Here is a 22,612-nt window from a genome sequence, read left to right on the forward strand (position 1 = left end):
TGTATCTGGTCAAGCGTCTTGTGTCCCATTTGTCATCTGTAAATTTAAATATGTCCTAGTAAATATTTAATGTTATTAAATATTATTAACTATCTTTGTAAATAAACTCACTTTACTGCATTTAGTTAGTCTGGGTATTTTGTCTCTCACTTGTTGATATTGTGTGTTTGCTTGTGCGTTTCACCCAAAATTAATGTTACTCCCTTTCGCCTTGACTTACCATCTTTATAATCGTGACGACCATCTACATCAAAAGCTACTGTTCAGCTCACGATTCAGGAAACGTTTGACAAAACAAAACACTTATACACCAACATCCCAGCATGCTATGGACCTGAACAGAGCAGTTGCTTTACTTTATATCCACAGAAAAGACATCCAAAGATGCCTTTACAAGAGATAGAAATCTGTGCAAACTAATGAAGACGGCAGAACTCAATGATTTACTTTGCATGCACCAAAATACTTTAAATGTTTCTTAGAATAAAATATACTGTGTTCAATGGGGGAAAAAAAGTTGTTGTTTTTTTGCCAGGACATCTAAAAAGGGACTTATTTTAGAGCAGTAACCACAATATTTTTAATTCCAAGGTTTATCACGGAGTCAGAATCTCATACTGGCGCATGCCCAGTGTAAATGTGCTTGTAAAGGAAATCTGCATTACCGGTGTTGTCTGAAGAGAGATCAGGCAGTGTTTCCCTCTGCTGGCCAGGAGAAGACCTGCGCTCAGAGTCTCCTAATGTCAGACTGCTCAACCTAACAGAAGACAAACAAGCAGACATTAAAATCAATAGACGGAAGAGGAGAAATGGATGACTAGAGGAGCAGGAGACAGAGAGATTGAGAACAAGAAAATAAAGAGAAGTTCACTTTATCTCTATTGCATGTTTAAAACAGCCACCAGACTGACTGTGAAAGGATATCATGTTTTTAAAGTGTTTCCTCACCATGTAACAGGATCAAATAAGTATCTTTTAAGTTAACTAACAAACTTTATTATGGGACAAAATCAATGCCAAAAGTCTTGAATTAAAAATTCTGTTGAATCGCACAAACTGAAAGAAATAATACACCGAATTAACAAGTTCTTGCATTTAATGACTTGAATTCCAGGGTTTGTATTTTTAGGTGCTAAAATTTAACATATCTGTTTATTTAAGCTGTCAGTATTTCAACGAAAAATATTTCAAACACGTTTTCATACTTATAAATTCAATAATTCATATTAAATTTCTTGATTTCACTTACAAAATATCAATCTTCAGCTCATTTTATTTCAGTTCAAATATTCGCTTCAATAAATTCAGCAGCTCAAATTCGACTGTTAAAATTCGACATTACATCCGGGAACTGCAGGAGAAGCAGAAGATTGCAGATTGAAGAGCGCCAGCTGCTTTTCCACCAGCAGGTGGAGATGGAATCATTCAAGATTTTTAACCCGAGAAAAAAAAAAAGCTAATCAAGGCACAAAAGTAGCATTTAATATTAATATCAATGTGTTGGACACTATAAATAATGAGTAAAATGAGTAAATGATGTTTTGGTCATCTATATTTGCCCTTATGTGATAGAAGCTTGACTAAAAAAATGTAAATTAAATTGTTAATCAAATCCAAAAATCACAATTTCTGTCAAAAAACAAAAAAAAAACTAAATCGCATAACTAGATATTTTCTCCAAACCGCACAGCTCTACTGGCAATGGGTTACGTAAAATAATATTTTCTTGAGTTAAAATTTTGGACTAGAAACACGACACATCAGACTCATCATAAGCTGCGATGTGACCATTGCGAAATCAGTGCTGAAACGATATATTGTTTAGCCCAAATGAATGTGTACGGTCTATTATTTATACAATTGTATCATCCAAGCCTAACTCAAGTTGTTGAATATGAGAAGAATCGCACTGACAGAGAGTCAAAGTATCTTGTACATGTTTCTGCTTCACATCTGATTTCAGGCTGCTTTCACACCTGCAAGTCGATTCTCTTGTTCTGAAACAGGATTAATATTGTTACAGTGTTGCTCTTTGCTCTTGGTGCGGTTCACTTTCACACGGCAAAGTTTCTAAACAGAACAAAAGAGCTGAAACAAGTCACATGTAAGTAAACTCTCTTTACATTGGTCAGAGTTTCATGGTTTATTTTGCAGAGTCCCGTTCAGCTCTCATGCGTCCTTATTTTAATTTATGGCGATGAGCAATAAGACATTATGGGTGCTTTCACACATGGTTCACTTGCCTAGACCCAAGTTTGATTGTCCCCGCTTGTCACCTCCTCGGTTGGTTTGTGTTCACACTGTCTTTTTTCCTTCTTAACCCCAGTACGCTTGCGTCATCGAGCTGCTGTTTTGTTTACGGCCGTTTCTAGGTGACGGTCACGAAAGCAAAGCACCGAAATGGAAAGACGTCCGCACATTGCGGTCATTCTGCTTTCACTGAATCTTGTGGTTTTGGACATACAGAAAGCGACTCGAGTCCATCTGCCGCAAACATATTATAAACATTCAGAACATCACACAGTGTCTGCAGAAGCTGTTTTTGGAGGAGACAGGCAGACATCACTGTGTATTACTGTGTTTGCCCTGGCTCAGTCCTGCTGTCACGGTTTATTCTTTATTTATTCTTCTTCTACTTATTATTATTAGTAGTAGTATTATTATTCATTCATTCATTTTCTTGTCGGCTTAGTCCCTTTATTATTCCGGAGTAGCCACAGTGAAATGAACCGCCAACTTATCCAGCAAGTTTTTTTTACGCAGTGGATGCCCTTCCAGTCGCAACCCATCACTGGGAAACATCCACACACACACTCATACACTATGGACAATTTTAGCCTACCCAATTCACCTGTACCGCATGTCTTAGGACTGTGGGGGAAACCGGAGCACCCGGAGGAAACCCACACGAAGGCAGGGAGAACATGCAAACTCCACACAGAAACGCCAACTGAGCTGAGGTTCAAACCAGCGACATTCTTGCTGTAAGGCGAACATGCTACCCACTGCGCCACTGCCTCGCCTATTATTATTATTATTATTATTATTACAAATATCTTCATTGTGTTGCTTCGGAGTTTGTTGATTTTTACCTATTGCTGTCTCTTTTTCTTTGGGGCTGGCTCCGCCTTGCACCTGCCATTAATCCAGCTTGTCGCCTTTATAAGCGGAAGCTGAGTGTGTGTCGGGGTGTCTCTTGTTTTCCAGCACGTCTGACTGATCCTCCCGATCTTGTCTCTCTTGAGAGTATGACCCGTACTTGTTGAGAATCTCTACGTGTCTTGTCCTGATGAAGGTCTGAGACTTCTGTCTTGTGCAGCCGCTGCTGAGGAGCCGTGCTGGTGTTGTTGCCGTTTATTTGAACTATGCTTTAGGGTTTTGTATTTTGTGCATGTTTGTTTGTTTGTTTGTTTAAAGGGCACCTATGTTAAAAAAATCTACTTTTCAAGCTGTTTGGACAAACATGTATGCAAGTATAGTGTATAGACCGTCATATTGGGGTGATATAAACACACAAAGTCCTTTTGTTTCAATTTAACAACAAAAAAAACGGTGGACCAATCGGAGCGGTTTTCAGACCGACCGCAAATTGGCGTAGGTGTGCAGTCCCCCCGCCCACCAATATTGATTGACAGTCTTGCGTCACGATCATATCCTCAGTTTCTTGTTGCACGTCTGCCATTTTCAGCGTGTGAGTCAAAGCGATATCATTAAAGGAACACCCTTGCTCTATTTTTAGATGACAAGCTCATTGGGCTCAACACAAGATTAATATTCTCCACATTATCGCTGTAATCGGAATTATTGCTTGTATCTTTTGCGTGGCACGGCGCTGTGCATTTCGGAGTTCTGAGCGTGGGTTTCTGTCGGGGTGCACGCGGCAGAGCTTCAGGTTAGCGGCTTTGCGCGGCGTGGGTTTCTGTTGGGGTACACGCAGCAGAGCTTCAGGTTAGCGGCTTTGCGCGGCGTGGGTTTCTGTTGGGGTACACGCGGCGGAGCTTCAGGTTAGCAGCTTTGCGCGGCGTGGGTTTCTGTTGGGGTACACAAGGCGGAGCTTCAGGTTAGCGGCTTTGCGCGGCGTGGGTTTCTGTTGGGGTGCACGCGTCGGAGCTTCAGGTTAGCGGCTTTGCGCGGCGTGGGTTTCTGTTGGGGTACACGTGGCGGAGCTTCAGGTTAGCGGCTTTGCGCGGCGTGGGTTTCTGTTGGGGTACACGTGGCGGAGCTTCAGGTTAGCGGCTTTGCGCGGCGTGGGTTTCTGTTGGGGTACACGTGGCGGAGCTTCAGGTTAGCGGCTTTGCGCGGCGTGGGTTTCTGTTGGGGTACACGTGGCGGAGCTTCAGGTTAGCGGCTTTGCGCGGCGTGGGTTTCTGTTGGGGTACACACGGCGGAGCTTCAGGTTAGCGGCTTTGTGCGGCGTGGGTTTCTGTTGGGGTACACGTGGCGGAGCTTCAGGTTAGCGGCTTTGCGCGGCGTGGGTTTCCGTTGGGGTACACGCGGCGGAGCTTCGGGTCAGCGGCTGCATTCGGTGCCTCAGCCAAAGTTAATTCAGTGTGTGTGGTTATTAGTCTCGGTGTACAAGCTCGGCACACACACACACGAATGAACGTTATGAAAACGATAGTTTATTGTACAGTTGGCGGTTTGCATCTGTTATTTGGTACAATTGCATTCACATCAGAAGTGAACCGCACCAGCGTTCGCATGAACCGTACCCCAGACCACCTCTTTCAGGCGGCCTTGGGTACAGTTTACAGGTGAGCACCCGAGTTCAGAAGACACGTTCACACTAGCTAAACGTACCGTACTATGACGTCAAACAAACCCGGGTGGGGACCAAAAGTGTTAGTGTTAAAGCACCATATAAGGGAAAAGCTGCTCTTTGATTTTGAACGATTGAAACGGTCGTCTCCAAGTATAAATCAGAGGTAAGACTCTTTCATACAGAGCTGTTGGCTAGAATCATGTATTATAGGCTTTACATTATAAAGAGAAATAACAGATAAACCAAGACTGCAGTTCAGTCAAATTTCTTAACGGATAAACAGCTCTTGTTGATAGTTAACATGCTTTCCCTTTCGTACATGAAACACACATTTACCGAATGGCATCCCACCCTAGTCATAATTCATAAATCATATCCATGATACACTGTGGTATATCCAGGCTCGGACAGTATCGCTTTCTCACTACAATTGATCCGCTCCAGACTTAGTCACCTCATTCAGGCGAACTCGGACAGATTGTTTTGGCATGAATTGGAGCGCGATTGAAGGATTCACTTATGCCAAACGAACCGCGCTAACTGGGGAAACACGCCAGGTTCGGAAACAAAAGTGTAGGTGTGAAAGCACCCTCAGACAGACCTCAGCTCCTGAACAATACACTGTTTTCAATTAGCAAATATTGATAATGACACTGATAATGCAATCCAGAAAATTCTGAAAAAGGGGGTGAACAAACAGGTAGACAATAGTACATCTCCAAATATAAACCGGTTTACTAAACGCATACATTATTACACATCATTTGCTAACAAAAACACTGAAGTAACACTTTACAGTAAGTTCCCATTTTTTGTATTAACATTGAGAAATTATTTTCAAACAACTCTCTAAACAGATCTGCTTATATCTTCTTACCTAACCTAAGCTAAACTAAATGAACACTGAAATCTGTATTTTTAATATCTAACATTAACATACTAGAACCAATGATGATCTTAAGCAAATGCACTACCTTGACGTTAACTAATGGGATCTTAATGTAATGTTACCAAACAAGCAACATGCATCATTCACTTACAGGAATAAAGACATCAGCTACAATATCACACAGCAGAACACGACAACAAACTCAGCAACTCACCACGCAGCAAAAGGACTTAAAGGAAGCGTGAAAGAGAGAAGAAAGTTTCAAAGAAACGAAAGAGAGACAGGAACGCAGAGAAACAATGAATACTCAAGATGAGACAGACAGACAGAAAGTGAAAGACTTGCTTGAGGTTATGATCGGAGTGACAGCTTAATTACATCACCGAGTATGTTTACATGGACACCAATACTTTAATATGACTAAGACAATCCTCTGATTTAGAGTCGACCATGTAAACAGCGATTTTTGATTACCTTAATCCAACTAACAGGACGCACGCACAGCAGTGGCCAAGTGTTTTATGACAAACAAATTAGGGCTGTGCAATTAATCGAAAATCAACAACAGCCAATCAGATTACTTTTCTAGGGTTGCGTAAACGTGGCTAGCATCTGCTCCAGGGTATTCGCATGGAGCGATCTAACTGGCACCTGTTTGAGGATTTAAAGTTCACTTAATATTTGACACTGACATAAGAAAAATTACATTTAAAAAATTACTTTCAATAATCTGAGGGCAGTTTCATTCAGTGAACCACCTTCATGTGTAAAGCTGCAATGTAGTTCAGGGGCCTGTTTCAGTAAGGAGGTTCAAACAAATCAGAGTTTAAACTTGAACTCTGAGTTGATTTACCGAGAGATTAAAAACTTTGAGTTTTCGGTTTCAGAATATTACGGTAGAGCCCTAAACCGCAAGCTGACAGGTAAAAAGAAGAGGCCATTCGCTAAAGTGAAACTGCTGTCATGGAAAATAAAAAGGATGTTCCTGACTGGTAGAAGATGAACAAACAATCCAACCCAAAACTTGCAAAATCAGCCAGATCAGAACTCTGCATCTCGACCTGTAGCAGCAGGAAAGGGTGATCAGCTGCTGGACCCCGTGAGCGCAGGACTGCGCTAAAGGCAGTGGATTTAAATGTTCCTCCACAAACACATGTAGCCTAATCTTGGTGAGTAAAGGGTTTTTCAATTATAAATAAATATTAATTAAACCATATAATCATAATGTAGACAGAGTATACAGACTAATGGTGGCATTATTCTTTTAATATTCAGCTTCACCGCCGCCTTAATGCCAGATTGTAAAGAGAAGTTGAGAAACAAACCTTGCAGAGCCTTTATCTTAATTTCCTTATTGCCAAAATACCCGTCATCATTTAGAGTTTATTTTAATTTGACTTGTTAAGAAAGATTTTTTTTCATTTGTGTGTAGGCTAATTTAAAGGCTAAGTGCATGTACCCAGGCATATAGAGTGCTGAGATGTTACGATGTTACAGAGGACTTACTTTATTTCTGTGTTCCAACTTTCAAGTGGCCTATAGTCTACGCTTGTTACGAATAAATGATGTTAAAACATATAAATGACTCATTCTTGAAAAAATGCATTAGAGCTGTGTGCATGAGCACATTTGAATAATGTCGGGCTGTAAATGGGTTCGGGCTTTATAAAGCTGTCAATCAAACTGTACCTGTCGGACTCGGGACCTATCGGGTATAATTTTTATGGCCCGATTACAGCTCTGCATTCCCGCTGCTGTACCGCGGGAGCCGGCCAGATTTCTTATGCTGTGGGAGTAAATTTCTGAATAAATCGCGGGAGAGATGTGTGTGTGTGTGTGTATGTGTGTGTGTGTGTGAGAGAGAGAGAGAGAGAGAGAGAGGTGCTGTGCGTCGTTTGTCGCTTCTCTCTCTCTCTCTCTCTCTTTCTCCCTTTCCCTCTCTCTCTCTCTCTCTCACCGCGAGCCTAAGGTCGCATATAAGGTATTCAGTTTCTGAATGGTTTAGGCTCAAGCCAACAGTTTGGTGACGCTGTCTGAGCCTTACGTCATAATTTTTTTATTACGCCGGTAATACCGGAAACCGGGGTAAAATATGGAGGCGGTTTGACGGTCTCAAAATTTGGATACCGCCCAAGCCTACTGATCGCTTGCCTTTATTTCCTATAATGTATAAACTTATTGTATGTTATACTTTTATAATGGCCATTATTGATTATTAAAACTGATATTCAGCAAAAGAGAGGGGATGTTTCGTATTTTCACTGAAATTGAAAGGAGGCAGTTGTTATAGGCTCCGTTTTGTTATAAATATCCACACAGTGAAGATGATGCTCATAAATGCAGCACGACGCCTCAACATTTCTGCTGTCTGTTTAGTTGTTAATGTCAAAATGAAAATAGGCAGTTCCTTAAATCATGTATACAATTTATTGTTGAGAAAGTGAAACAGCGTGGCCAGGGTGATGTGAATAAGGTTATACAGTACACTGTTCCCTTTGAAGATTTACCCGTGTCCTCGGTAGTCTGTTTTCCATATCAAACTGAGAAGAAGAGACTGCAGCCTTGATCAAACTTGCGAAGTCTGAACTTACAAGGAGAGGATGCAGAACTGAACTGTGTGTGTTAGGCTACTTAATATTCAGGAAAAGCCCCAATCAGAGAGGCGAATGTCGGCAGCCCCGCCTCCGTTTTCAGATGTCTCCGTTTTCCATCATCCACACTGAGACGGAGCAGCAGCGTTTCAGAATGAAAACGGCCTCTCCAGCGTTTTCGAAACGCTCCGTTTTCGGCGCTCGAGAACTCCGGCGTAGTGTGGACAGTTGGCGTAACCTAAACCTAAGCAAAACTTACGCGTTTTCAAACTAAAACGCATTAATGTAAACGGGGCCTTAGTTTATGCGCATATTTTCTATCGAATAAAAGTTTATCCTGCTAAATTTTGCGTGTTTTTTATGCATATTTTCAAAAGTTAAGTGCGTTTTTATGCACATCTCTAAAATGAGCATTAAAATAGGTGGGTGGAAATGTAAGGCTAAGGCGAGAAATACCGATTCGTCTTTAAAAAAGGGGAGGAGACCGACAGAAACTCAGAGTTTAGAGAATAAACCAGCTTCTGACCAGGTTAGATTCACAGAGTAAGTTACCACAGTAACTGACTCTGAGTTAAAGTTACCTCTCTTTTAGAAACAGGCTTGACTTACCCTGCATTCTCGAGTTTAACAAACCTGCCATTTTGAAACGGAAAACCCAGAGTTTCTCTCATTTCAGGGTTAAAGTACTCTGAGTTTTCACTTAACCTCCTTTCTGAAACAGGCCCCAGGTCAAACCACGTGATGTGCGCAGCACGACTGGTCAAAACATCGTCATGACAGACTATTAAGTCGACCAGTTGACTAGTGGGTGCAACCTCTACTATGTGCTACAACATGTAAAACAGGAAGATGAGGGAAACATTTAAAAAGCAGCACATGTAAACACCACCATATTACAGCCTTATTCAGATTAAAGCAAACAAACCAACTACTGATGTCCACGTAAACACAGTCACTGTTACTCAAACTCATGACAGCTTATCTCCAGACACCTGCGGTTAATGACTGACTCATAATGTGGGTCATGTTTGGTTTCACTTTGATTCGTCATACCTGGGCAGGTGTGTGTGTTTCTTAATGGCTGCCCTGCAGTCACATGACACAAACAGGAAGCGGATGCACAGAAACAAACAACAAGTGAATGGAAAAATAAAAACAAGACAGAGACACACATATAAAGACAGATTAACACACACAGAGACAGCGTTTGAACATGGAGACCTCTGATAAATGATCTGTTACAGCTCAACTCCATCATTCATCAGTCAACACAAACACACACACACTAATAGAAACTGAAGCAGCAAGAGGGGAATAAATAGCAACAAGGAAACTAAGGGACGAATGGAAAAAACCTGCGTAGGTGAATCTGGTTGACTGTGAATAGAGCATTTATACAATGTTACACTGTAAAACAATCTTGCTAGTTTAAATTTTTAAGTTGAATCAACATAATTTTGTCATCTCAACTCAAGAGTTGATCAAACTGACTGAAAATGTTACGTTAAACGTCTCATAACTTAAAAACATTAGTTGAAACTAGGGTTGTAACGGTATGAATTTTTTACGGTATGATAATCGTCTAAAACAATACCACGGTTTGACGGTTTCGCGGTATACGGTATGTTACAAATGTTACAAAATAATAGAACAGTGAAGCAAATTTGACTTTTTCCAAATAATATATTTTCAGTTACTATAAACAACACCACTTACAATGAACAAATAAAAAAATAAGAAAATAATAAATAATGTGTCAAAGTCCAAATAAAGTCCAAATAAACATGGTGCAAATCCTCAGTAAATAAAATAGATATAAATATTTACTATACTATAAATAGTTACATAACGAAACTAGATTCAATATGGAACATCCTTAGGTTTTATGTGCCAGCATGGATATGGTTGTCTGTGGATATGGATTTGAATATGGTTGTCTGCAATGCAGACAAACAGCTGCACCTTCATTTGCGTCTTTTGAAAACAGCAAGAGCAGCAGTTCGTCTTTGCTGTGTCACTGTTTTGTCATGTTTCTGTGCTGCTGTGCATGCAAAAGTACTTAGTATGAGAATTATTTCATGCAAAACTTTTTTTTGCGTTTTATATAGCCGCGCAGAAATGAATGCCTATCTCTCATTCCGTGTTGTTCAAAAAGCTTGGTCCACAAACAAAAGCGAAACCTATGCTTATTGGTTGTGATATAGCGAGTTTGAACCAATCTGGGCATGGAGGAGGGACAATGCATCAATGTATCATGTTTGGTTTGTCCGGAGACACAGTGACGAGCGTTTCTTTGTCAAATCAGCGTTGTCAAATTTTGATGACGTAACCGAACTGATTCCGGAGCCTCTGAAAGTCCGCGAATGTAAAAAAAAAAAAAAAAAAAAAAAAAAAGAAAGTCCGCGAATTGAATTGTATGAATCGGATCAGCGGATCAAAAGTTATTAAACAATTAAGAGCAATACTTATTTTTAGCCGCGGGCGGCTGTCTCGGTCTTTAAGGGTTAAAACCGTTGATATGCAATTGTTCATGGTATGATAATCGTGCACGTTCAAATCGTGGTAGACCGTAATACCGGTATATTGTTACAACCCTAGTTGAAACATGATTAACTGAAGTTAAATTGGTTAAAGCAACATATAAACATTTGCTATTATGTGTGAAAACATTAATAACCTGTCTGAGAAATGTGTATAAAGTGTGCAGTGAGGGGTTTTACAGCCTTAAAACATCTAGAATAATTCGAAAAAATAAAGCGGACTACTTCGCGGATTTTGTCTATTCTGGTTATTGTTTATAATGTAGCTCCCGCAAATAACAAGGGACCACTGTAAACGAATAATTAGCTAAATATTTAATCAAACTTGAAACTACCAGCCTCATATTAGTTCAGAAGATTTCAACTAACTTACTAGCCATGTAATCAGACAGTTATGAGAATGGAAGTGTGTTGTTAGAGCACAATGCATTCTGGGTGTTTAGGACACAGGAACCTGAATCCTATTGACCTTATTCTCCGCGGACGAGCGGGCGCTAGCAATTTGAATCTTTTTGGCACGAGACTTCCGGTCTCATTCACTTCCATTCATTTTTAGACATTAAAAACTGCTCGTTTCGCGGTTTGATGTTGCAAACTGATATTTCCTTGTTGTATTATTCTACTTGGTCTATATAGTCATGCAAACATTTGTTTGTAGAGCAAGTAGTTTGACCGTTTTTTGCCGTTTATTATTCCTTGTCATTTCTCCCATAGGCGACTGAAAAGGAAGTCGTAAGACAATCGCAAAAACAGGCGCACTTCCGCATTTTAGAATAAGGTCAATAGATCTCTATTGCTTTATTGTATCATATATACACTCACCAGCAATAAACTAAGCGTTTACACCACAAATAAAGAGGAAAAAAGTTAACATTTTTCTTCCTGACTTACAGATAAACTCTAGTTTCACTTTAGCGCCGGAGAAATAATATTATGGATTGCTTATTTTCAGCTTCTCAGACACACAAAGTGGCTGCATCCGAAATCGCAGACTTCCATATTATAAAGCATGTGGAAAAAAAACAGTACGTAAGCCGAGTAGTAGGGCTGCACAATATATCGTTTCAGCATCGATATCGCAATGTGATCATTCACAATAGTCACATCGCGAGCCTACGCAATGTTGAGTCTGGTTTATAATTCACCATTTCGCAAGTGTTTTAAAAGCATTCAGGACTATAAGAAATTGTGCCGTTCGTAACTTTGACAAATTACTAACAATTGAATTGTTTATAAAATGAAGACTACGCAGTATTTTTACATTTGATTATTCAATTACTGTACACCTGAATTCAATTTGATTAATCAGAAAACAACCAAACCCTGTTTATTTAATTGGTATCTTTTTCTTTATTGAATTTATCTACGCTTGTAAATTGTTTCTTATATATTATGCATATGCACTCCCCTACAAAATCATCCCAATCGATCTAAAATGATCCGTTCTTTCCAAAAAGTTATTCAACTCATCTAGTGATATTGTATTCGTATCGCAACATATGACCGCAGAATAAGAAAATATCGCAATGTAAGATTTTTCCAGGTTTGTGCAGTCCTACTTAGTAGCATGTTCGAATTCATTGAATTCGAAAAACAGTATGCGAGAAATACCCTGATGACTTACTACTTCCTGTGAGATTTTGACGTGCGCATCGAATAGACGCTATAATATCCCATGATGCTTTTCAAGAGAATTTATAAGTGTGAGTGTAGCGACGCAAACTGACGCAGGTCATTTGATCATGAGAAAAAGGAGGATGTGTTGCGTCCATTCATACCACTCACATTCATGTTGTTTAGAACGGTTAAAGTCTAGATCATATAAACGGCCGGCCGGAAGTGTGATATGCGCATTAATATAGCAGCATTTTTTATGACACTGTCTAACAATAATTAATATTTTACAGAACTGTGACAACTGGGTTTAGGGTTGGGGTAGGCGATAAAATTTTTTGGGGGGGTAATTTAATAGATAACATTAATAATACTCATCACAACTACTTTTTTATGTTACTGCGATGTGGTTTTAGGGTTGGGGTAGACGTTATTTAAACACAATAAATGGGAGTAAAATTATCTAAATAATTCTCGTTAACATCCGGCTGCAACTGTATCCAGTCTAGCAACAACCTACAGAACGTACTTTTCTTACGATCGAGTAGTAAATTCGAATTCAAATGTAGTACATATCGAGCAGCAGGCGACTTCGGAAGCAGCCAGGGTGTTATAAAGGCATCCACACCTACTTGTAAGATGTATTTTACAGGTTTTACTATAAAACAGTACGCTTTTTCTGTGATGATTTGCACTGATTTACATTTAGCGCTCCTGAACTCGCTATGACGATGACATTTCCATTCTTTATTGGCCAATGAGCTTCAGCTGAACTGCATGTCGTAATTCTTGAGATGCCACTCAGCCAATCAGATTCGAGTAATATACTAGCTGATAATTTGAATGAAATTTGTAAACAATACTCTTAATAATTCATACTGTAATAAATAATAATAATTTAAATTATAATAAATACTTGTAATCGTACTGTGAACACTTAGTTTCAGTCTGGAAAACTAAGGAAGCCCTGATAAGCACGTTAAGATAAGAATCGGTATCGGTCTAAAGGTAGTTAAACAAATGAACTCACCTGTCCAGCGTGGAGGTCGGGTGTCGGACATTCATGACGGAGGTTTGTCCGGTTATTAGTGTAGTGTTTCGATGTCAGTTTGAGATCATGTCAGTAGCTGTATTTGAGCTGTATTTCCCTTTTCCTCTCCTTGAGGTGATATTGATGTCCTTTCGCCACTTCAGGGGTCAAAGTTCCCTGTTAGACAACAACACGGGGGTCCTTCTCTCCAGCATCGCCCCGATTAACAAACAAAAACAAAGTCTGCGGAATCACTTCAGCTCACTGTATTTGGTAGTGTCATAACACGGCTAGATTCTCCCACGGGACGCATCAATATCCCACATTTCTGTTTTATCTACGAAGCTTCAAGTTGATGTCCAGATTGGAGATTCCTGAAGACTGAATCATATTCCCGTTCAAAGAAAAAGATCGTACACAATCAGTCTGAAAATCAGCTGAGCAGAATCAGATAACTCGAAGCTTTGTTGTTTGCACTGAGGCTTCTTTCACTACAGTGTATAACAGGGTCGACAGGATTCACAGCCACTTGGTCCTCCTCCTCAGTGTTTTTAGCATTGCTAGTCCGGTCTTTAGAGCTAGAATGCAGTGCAAATTACGTTTATTTAAAACCAAATGCTGGCATGCATGCAAACCACAGTGATATGAGGGAAATAAAGTGCATTCAACTCAACTAATTCACGAGCAGCGAGGTTCACAGTGCTGACAGATTACCGCAGCTGCTTGCACCATAAATGCACTCAATTAAGCACGATCTACATAATGTGCAATGCGCAAACCCATAAAACTCCATGTTTTTTGCTGTTTGATAGCTTCCAGTGTACAAGAGGCCTCAGCGCGCGCATCCCCGCCGTCGCGTACGGACACGCGCCGCACGCGAGAGCGACTCCTGCGGCTACAGCCGGTCACCTTCACGGGCGTTCAGAGAGCCGCGGAAAACGAGCTCCGAGGACGATTTTGGTGCGATAAATCTCAGCTTGCTTTCAATGTTTAGCTATCAAGCGGATTTCAGCGACTTGCTCGCGCTCGTTTAGTCTCCAGTGAGATTCATTTGATCCGCAAACGCTCCGTAATTCCTTAAATCCCGGCCAGACTCGTCTTCTGCGTCCGGCTCCAGCTGTAGGGATGTTTAAGCAGTATATCCTCTCACAGCTTCCCAGAGATGTGCGGTCCGCATGTCTTTAATAGTGGTGTTTTCCCCGTGCTCGAGCGTTCGCCATTCTGGAATAATACCATCATCATCCTTGGGTTTATGTTTGGACACTGGGCAGGCAAACAGACTCGCGCTCGCCCACTAGCGGTGGGATTCTGTGGGATAATGTGAATGAATGAATAAATGAATGGATGAATAAATAAATAAATAAATTGATGAATAAATAAATGAATAAATGAATGAATGAACGAACGAACGAACAAATTAATGAATAAGTAAATAAATTCATAAATAATAAATAAATTAATTAAATAATTAATAATTGAACGAAATTGAATTAATAAATAAATAAATGAATGAATGAACAAATAAACAAAAAATACATAAATTATATATATATATATATATATATATATATATATATATATATATATATAATATATATATATATATTTATTTATTTATTTATTTATTTATAGAGGCGTGACATAAACAACGTTGCAACCACTCATTATGACTAAAACAATTTTATGTATCTTTATCTAGCTTTAATTCATGTAATAGATAGAGAGACAGACGGACAGACAGACAGAGAAAGATAGACAGATACAAATACACATTATGTATGATGCAAATTTGATTAAAAGAAATGACTAAAATATGTATATTAAAATACATACAATATTAAAATAAATATAATAAATGTAGGCATGCAAAACAGTAGAAACGGACTATTTTTTAAACAACAGACACTCACAGAAATTATTTAGGGTGAGACAAAGATCGCCTAAAAACCCGTAGTTTTCTCTTCTATTTATTGATTACAGAAAAAAATGTTGTTCCCTGACCGGGAATCGAACCCGGGCCGCGGCGGTGAGAGCGCCGAATCCTAACCACTAGACCACCAGGGAGAGGTGCCTTTTTAGCTCTCTGGACATTAGATATGCCCCCCAAAGTATCCATGTCTGCTGCCGTACCACGTTACTTTCGACACGTTTCGATATATAGAGGCGTGACATAAACGACGTTACAACCACTCATTATAACCAAAACATTTAGCAAAAACCCCTTTCAATGTTATGTATCTTAATCTTGCTTTAATTAATTCATGTAATAGATAGATAGATAGATAGATAGATAGATAGATAGATAGATAGATAGATAGATACACATTTACATTAGATATGATACAAATTCGATTAAAGGAACGACTAACAAAAGCCACTTAGCCTAAGTGACTTAGGGATATTATTATTACTTAGGGTGAGATAAAGTTCGCCTACGAACCCGTGGTATTTTTTCTCTTTAAAGAGCCCATATTATGGGTTTTTGAAAATTCTCCTCCATGTAGTGTGTAACACAGCTCTAAGTGAAGTGAAGTATCCAGCTAAGGCTTAAATCTGTAAGAATACAGTGTTTAAAACGGTTGATTCATCTATAAAAGAGTCGACTCATAGTGCTTCAAACGAGTCGCCTTGATACCGACTCATTAGGTGTTTCGCCATGACGTACGAATGAAACCAAGTTATTCACGTGCACGCGCAAACCCGGGAGATTTCAAACCTGAGGCCCCGCCCTCTGACGCAGAAACCCAGACACACACACACACCCACAAACACACGCACGCACACAAACATGCCGGTCGATTGAAGTCACACTGCAGATGGATATTATATTGAGTCTCTACCCAAAGATGAAACATCAGCATTATAACCAAGCAGTTGGAAACTTCTGGAAGATACATGCTACAAAGAATACTTCATCTGAGTTTGTTAAAGGAAGGATCAGTAAAGAGTAACTGATGGACGTCAGGATGGGTTTCTTCCATTTCTCAAGTGTAAGTACGTGCGGTTAAAGTTGTTGCCTCGTTTACTCTAGCTTGCAAATGTATTTAGTTGTGATTTGTTACTTGTAACCGCGTGTACTGTATCAGGTTAACTGGATATATTGCTATGCGAATATTGCTATGCGAATTAGAAAGAGAGAGTCTGCGTGGTGCTTGTGTGTGTGTGTGTGTGTTAGTGCGCACGCGCGCGTATGAGAGAGAGCGAGCAAGAGAGAGAGAGAGAGAGAGCGAACGAACGAACGAACGAGCTTTGTGTACTTTGTGCTGTGTGTGTGTGTTTATACAGACAGCTTGGCTGTCTGGACTGTATACTGGGTGATTTTTGGTTGTGTTCTCCGCTCTAGCGGGACCGGGCGCGGCGGGCAGAAAACGGAGCGGGTTCTCAGGCTAAAACCTGGCGGGTGCGGGCGGGAGCGTTGTCATCCGGAGGTGTGTGGGTGTTTTTGTGTGTGTGTGGTATGGCGAGTACACGACTTTCTCCTTCGTTCGGTTATCCGTGGCACTATCCACTCGCCATAGTGTGGCAGCTAAAATCCACGTCTACACTATCGAACGTGTATGAACTGTGATTACTTTTTAAATTGCTGATTAGCTATTGGCCATTTCCCTCTCTGACTGAAGGCAGTCGACCAATCGCGACAGACTGTCATCGGTCCAATCAGCGCAGATTAGCTCCGCGCTAAGGAGGGGTTTGGGAACAAATGAATCACTGGACGATTCATACAGGAGTCGCTGGGATAATTAGCTAAAAATAAATGCAGATTATAAGACCATGAAAGTGTTTTTTGACCTTGCATGCATATTAGACTGTTGTTGGAGACCCTTACAACCAGGATATGACCCTATTTCATGTATAATATGGGCTCTTTAAATCAATTGATTACAGAAAAACTCTCATTCCCTGACCGGGAATCGAACCCGGGCCGCGGCGGTGAGAGCGCCGAATCCTAACCACTAGACCACCAGGGAGAGGTGCTATTAAGACCGTCCAAACTCCACATACACGCCAAAACAGCACTCTCTGCTAGCATATGTTTCAATATATACACTGTCAGAAAAAATGTGCAAAATTTGTACCTTTTGGGGTACAATGGCTTGTCACTGGGGCAGTACCCTCAAGGGTACACCTGTTGTACCCTTTCACATGGGTACATATTTGTACCCTAGCAGTATGTACCTTCATGGGTCAAATATGTACTTCTGCTGACTAATTTGTACCTTACTTGGGCTATGGTACAATAATGTACCTTTAAAAAAGGTACAATTTCTCCTCCATAGGGATGAATTTTGTACCCTTTCATTTCAGATTTGTACTCCATACACAATAAATTTCATTTATCACATTTATTAAACATATTAAATATCAACATTTTTACAGGATGAATGTTTAAACATTACATCATTTTAAAAGAATAAAAAGCAATATTTTTCCATGAGTACAAACTGCACGATAATTGTAATTTTATACCTGTAACATTTTATCACAAACACACATGGAAAGATTCAAAACAATTACATTGTCACCTTTTTAGAAGATGAAAGTTTTAAACTATCACAAAGTCATACCAGATGCATAAACTTAAAAAATAGCTGCTTAAACATTTTAAAACATTTTATGAAACAGCAAAAAAACTTAATATTATTTTTTTAACATCAGTGCATCCCATTTCACTGAGCATTTTTACCAATGTAACAAAGTAATTTTTCAAAAACAACAGTAGACATAATAAAGTACATTTTTGTTAGTGCACTGCATTCTACATTTTCTAAAAGCATCAAGAATCTCAAAGCAATCTTTTTCCATACAGTACATTGAAACATGTCACTTAAAGTATACCCTTAATCATTTTAGATCTCAAAAACACTTTTGATCAAACAGTTTTACACATTTGATTTGAAATTTCTAAACATTCTTAAGAAACATTTTATCAGCAGAGTATGTTTCAAGAGCCTGAAAGTCCGTCTGTCTTGGTTTATAACACCCAATTCAAAGTCAAACTCTTACTGTATTTGCATGGAAATATGAATCATACAACAGCAGAATTAAAAACTTGCCACACAGAAACCAGTGCAGTATTGACATTTAAAATGTATTTCATTAGGAAAGAGTCATTTCTTCTCCATTAGCAGTCTCACATGCTCACAAAAACAGTTCAATTTGAACACCTGAATGTGTCAATCTCATCAAGGATGTTGGGCGGAGAAAATTCTTAGCATTGTTTCATCTTGTGCTTCTCAGTTGATTTGGGCAATGTTATTGAAATGTCTATAGCTGCTAGTCTTAAAATACTGATGCAGACTCGAAACGCATGCACCAAAGTACATGCAAAGATCCAAGCATTGCTGTTTGATGCAGACCCAGCAATACCAGTTCTCTCGGACAGCTGCACTGATTTTTCTTGTAATTTTGGATCTCCATCTTCACACCGTTGCTGACGTTCAAATTTAAATTGTTGTTCCATCTTGGGGAGTTGCTGATGTTCATCCTTTGCATTCTTTATGTAGCGTGGATAAGCCAAGTTGAAAACACAGTAAACAGCGAAGGATGTAATAATGCCTCTAAAACGGACTTTCAGACATCTGTAGAGTTGGGTATGGAGCATCATCATCATCCCACTGTGAAAAGAAAAAGTAACGGACATCAATAAACAATGTAAAATCTGTCAGAACTGCATAACATCTATCAGAGTATTACAAAGTGTTTAACCAACAGTACCCAAACCTCTTCCAGTGTAATTACTGTAAGCAATCATCTTCCTCTTTAAGAATATGGGGGAGCAGAATTAGAGCAGCACGAAAGTCAGAATCTATTGCAAAATAAAATCATCCATCCATTTATTTTATTTTCGGCTTAGTCCCTTTATTAATCTGGGGTCACCACAGTGGAATGAACCGCCAACATATCCAACATGCGTTTTACACAGCGGATGCCCTTCTAGCTGCAACCCATCACTGGAAAACACCCATACACACTTATTCACACACTATGGCCAAATTAGCTTACCCAATTCATCTGTACCGCATGTCTTTGGACTTGTTGAGGAAACCGGAGCACCCGGAGAAAACCCACGCCAACATGGGGACAACATGCAAACTCCACACAGAAATGCCAACTGACCCAGCCGAGTCTCAAACCAGCAACCTTCTTGATGTGAGGCGATCGTGCTACCCACTGCGCCACTGTGACACCCTAAAATAAAATAAAGACAAATAATGAAGTACTCTTAAATAATTTAATAATATAAAGGACCTGTTTTTAAAATAAAGAAAAAATTATTGTAATGTTTAGCAAATGCTGAATAAAAGATATTGATGTATTTTTATGAATTACATTTTTTTTTAAAGAAAAACATTGAGGAATGTTCTGTATATAAAGGGTTTGTATATAAGGCCCATGAGTTTGAACTTGCTAAATGCAGCTTGAAAAGGCACTTAATGATCACATCCAAGAAATAAGGGTTTGATCTAGCAAAATTATTATTACGTAAGTTTTATGTTAATACCTGTTAGATCATCTGCAAACTTCTATTCTCTTGCTTTTTTGTAGACTTTGGCCAGTGGAGATGCTTTTTTTCTTAATCAAGATCAGGCACCTTTAGCACAAGCTGTCCTTGAAGCTCTGACTTGGTTGGAGATGGTTGATGAATGCATTCAGTCAGGTTCACCATGACTATAATAAACAAAAAGGAAATTAGTGATTCACTTTAACTAAAAACATTATCTAATATTCTTTGTTGCCATTTCCCTTTAGTTATCATTGTACAAATAGTTGTAAGCTTGAATGCACATATGTTCACCACAAAGCTTAATAATTAACATTTTTTAAAAATAGTCATAACATTTATAATAGTCATTTGATCCTACACTTTGCCAATTACTGACATTAAACTTTTCATTTAAATTGAGAACTGATTTAAAATGTGTGATCTCACTGACAAGGGTGTTTTTAATAAAGGGTCACACACCTTATTTCACTGGATACGCAGGACATTCGCATTACTCTCAAAAGATGATGCATCCTCACCAATTGCAGCAATCACCTATTGGATCAAATATAAGTGCAAAATAATGACAATCATAAAAATTAAAATATAACTTTAACACTTCACCTAACAGTTTCATAGAAAAAAGGAGATTAAATTTAAGACTGCACAATGAATTCCTGGGGAAAATGTATACACACACACAAACATACATAATATATAAATAAATATATATATTATCAACAAACAGATGAAATACAAAATACTAAATACTAACGTTATTACACTCTACTGCTTCCTCGTCCACTTCATTTTCTGAAAGAAAAAAAAATTATGATTGTTGTGAACTTGAGGTTAACAGCAAAAAAAAAAAAAAAAAAACCTTTAAATTAGCAACTTAAAGGTTTGATAAATGACCCGCACCTCGATCTGACACGACAGATGATTATGACTCTCTTGGATATGCATTTATAACGTTATTTAAATATGTAACGTTGCAAAATACAACTGCTATAAATGGACGTGGGTCGAGATATGCATAAACTAACGTTAAAGTTAACGTTATATTGTTTCAGACATGAAGGCATTCACTTCACTCCTTTCCGAAATAAACATGAACGTTAGCATGAATGTTAGCTTCCCAACACTAAGGAAATTCTGAGTTTCTAAATAGCGTATGCAATAAAGACTTAACCACATTATCCAAACAAAACTAACTTAAATGTGTTTGAACTGTTTCTCTGGACGTTTCACCGCTGTTTTGCCAGTGTCTCGAGCTCTGTCTCATGGCCAGGTTATGTAAAAAATCATATTTTAATTTCTGGTCAACCTTAAATTACAAAAGGCTCCCCTCACGCGGCAGGTAACTCGACGGTAACGTTAATCTTAACTACATACACAAGGCAAAGTAACGTCAAATATGAATTGAATATGACCCAACGGATATTTACAATAAGTTATTTAACATTAAACTTACCTGCAAATGTCTGTGCTTCGTCTTCACGAGCGTATTCCAGCTTCTTTGCGTCCTTCAGGTCCATCCTCCGTCGATGCCGAGAAGAGCGTCAGAACAACAGTGCAACAGCTGGAGATTAACCGTTACACGTAATCAGCTGGCATTATGAATGCACGGCGCGGGCAAGAATCCTATTGGACAACACGAATTCAAATTTGCTGGCTGCTAATGCTAAGTGAAAGTCAATGGACAATGCCCCGCTGTGCAGACCCGCAAGTTTAAAAAAAATATCATCTAATGTTTCACAAAATGTAGTTTTAAGAGTATTTCAGGCGAGAATGTAGTTGTTTTAAATTCGAATCGGCAGTTTATTTAAAAAGACAGCGCTTTTTTGACAATGTGCTTCAGTGAAAGCGGACTCTGTCAGCGGGAGCTTTATGATTCTCTCCCCCGCCGACAGCAGCTTTTACTTCGGCCAGTCAATCTCGCATCTGCCGCTTGATTCAATCTCCCTCTTGTAGTTAAAACACGATATTTATTACATTTTGTGTATATCTAACGGCCAGTTTTTGGTCTTTTAAATCTATTATTTGTTCTCAGCCGTATTATTTTGGCAGTATTATTCTGTTACGTTTTAAAATTGTTTTATTAATTAACTTATTAATGCTACAAGGTTGCACTTTGTCTTTGTTTACCAAGCTGGTTACCTTTAATTCCTATTGTATTCATCTACTTTATAGTTGTATGTCCATTCTAGTAGTTTATTAAATCTGATAATCAAAGAAAGGTCTGTGTATAATTAGCCATTTCACTTTACATTTAGGGGGATTTATCCCAGATAGCAAAATACACTCGGGCCAGTTCCGGCTAGATTGTCGCCTGCCGGAGACTAACCCCTCGGCCCAACTTCGGCTGCCGGACTCGGGCCGGATGCCTGTGGACTCACTGCCCGATTCCGGCCCGAATCAAGCGGGCCAGATGCGGCGGCCGTAAGCGAGCCGACGCTGCGCATCCGCGCCGGAATCGGCGCGAGGGTATTGTGCGCTGCGGCCCGGAGCTGGCGCGACTCCGTATTTATACACCTTATAAAACCTTTTGGTATTACATTGGTACTTGATATGTGGTATTACAACCATTTGAATTTATATAACAGCAAACACAGGCTATAATGTAAACACAAAGTGTAAGCACTGCGTTTAACCTTTGAATAAAGTGCAAACTGCATACATCTTCTGTAACGAAAATAATC

The 22,612-nt window shown here is 39.3% G+C and overlaps 1 protein-coding gene, 1 long non-coding RNA gene and 2 other non-coding genes across 19 annotated transcripts in view; all 4 read right to left on the reverse strand.

Annotated features, from left to right (window-relative positions):
* Positions 1–14,688, reverse strand: part of arhgef11 (Rho guanine nucleotide exchange factor 11) — a 99,975-nt gene extending 85,287 nt beyond the window's left edge. For 8 of the 16 annotated variants that reach the window (XR_015494853.1, XM_087259668.1, XM_087259666.1 and 5 more), the window contains exons 1-4: positions 13,427–14,688; positions 9,296–9,328; positions 5,866–5,880; positions 666–757 (exon numbers count right to left, since the gene is read on the reverse strand). Coding sequence is in view for 14 of the 16 variants with exons in the window: in XM_087259668.1 (XP_087115794.1) it covers positions 666–757; positions 5,866–5,880; positions 9,296–9,328; positions 13,427–13,461 (175 nt within the window). In the remaining 2 variants the exon portion in view is untranslated. 16 annotated transcript variants of the gene reach the window in all.
* A 730-nt stretch (positions 14,689–15,418) lies between these two features.
* On the reverse strand, positions 15,419–15,490 carry trnae-cuc (transfer RNA glutamic acid (anticodon CUC)). The gene has a single exon. It is a non-coding gene; the product is annotated as a tRNA-Glu (tRNA).
* Positions 15,491–17,322: 1,832 nt separating this feature from the next.
* Positions 17,323–17,394, reverse strand: trnae-cuc (transfer RNA glutamic acid (anticodon CUC)). The gene has a single exon. It is a non-coding gene; the product is annotated as a tRNA-Glu (tRNA).
* A 360-nt stretch (positions 17,395–17,754) lies between these two features.
* LOC147842960 (uncharacterized) lies at positions 17,755–21,501 on the reverse strand. The gene is made up of 6 exons (XR_015495228.1): positions 21,385–21,501; positions 20,686–20,723; positions 20,391–20,465; positions 19,929–20,095; positions 19,430–19,615; positions 17,755–19,041 (listed from the first exon to the last, which is right to left on the reverse strand). It is a non-coding gene; the product is annotated as an uncharacterized LOC147842960 (long non-coding RNA).
* Positions 21,502–22,612: the final 1,111 nt, after the last annotated feature.

This window comes from Danio rerio, chromosome 7, assembly GCF_052040795.2.
Source record: "Danio rerio strain M-AB ecotype USA chromosome 7, GRCz13ab, whole genome shotgun sequence".
Lineage (NCBI taxonomy): Eukaryota > Metazoa > Chordata > Actinopteri > Cypriniformes > Danionidae > Danio > Danio rerio.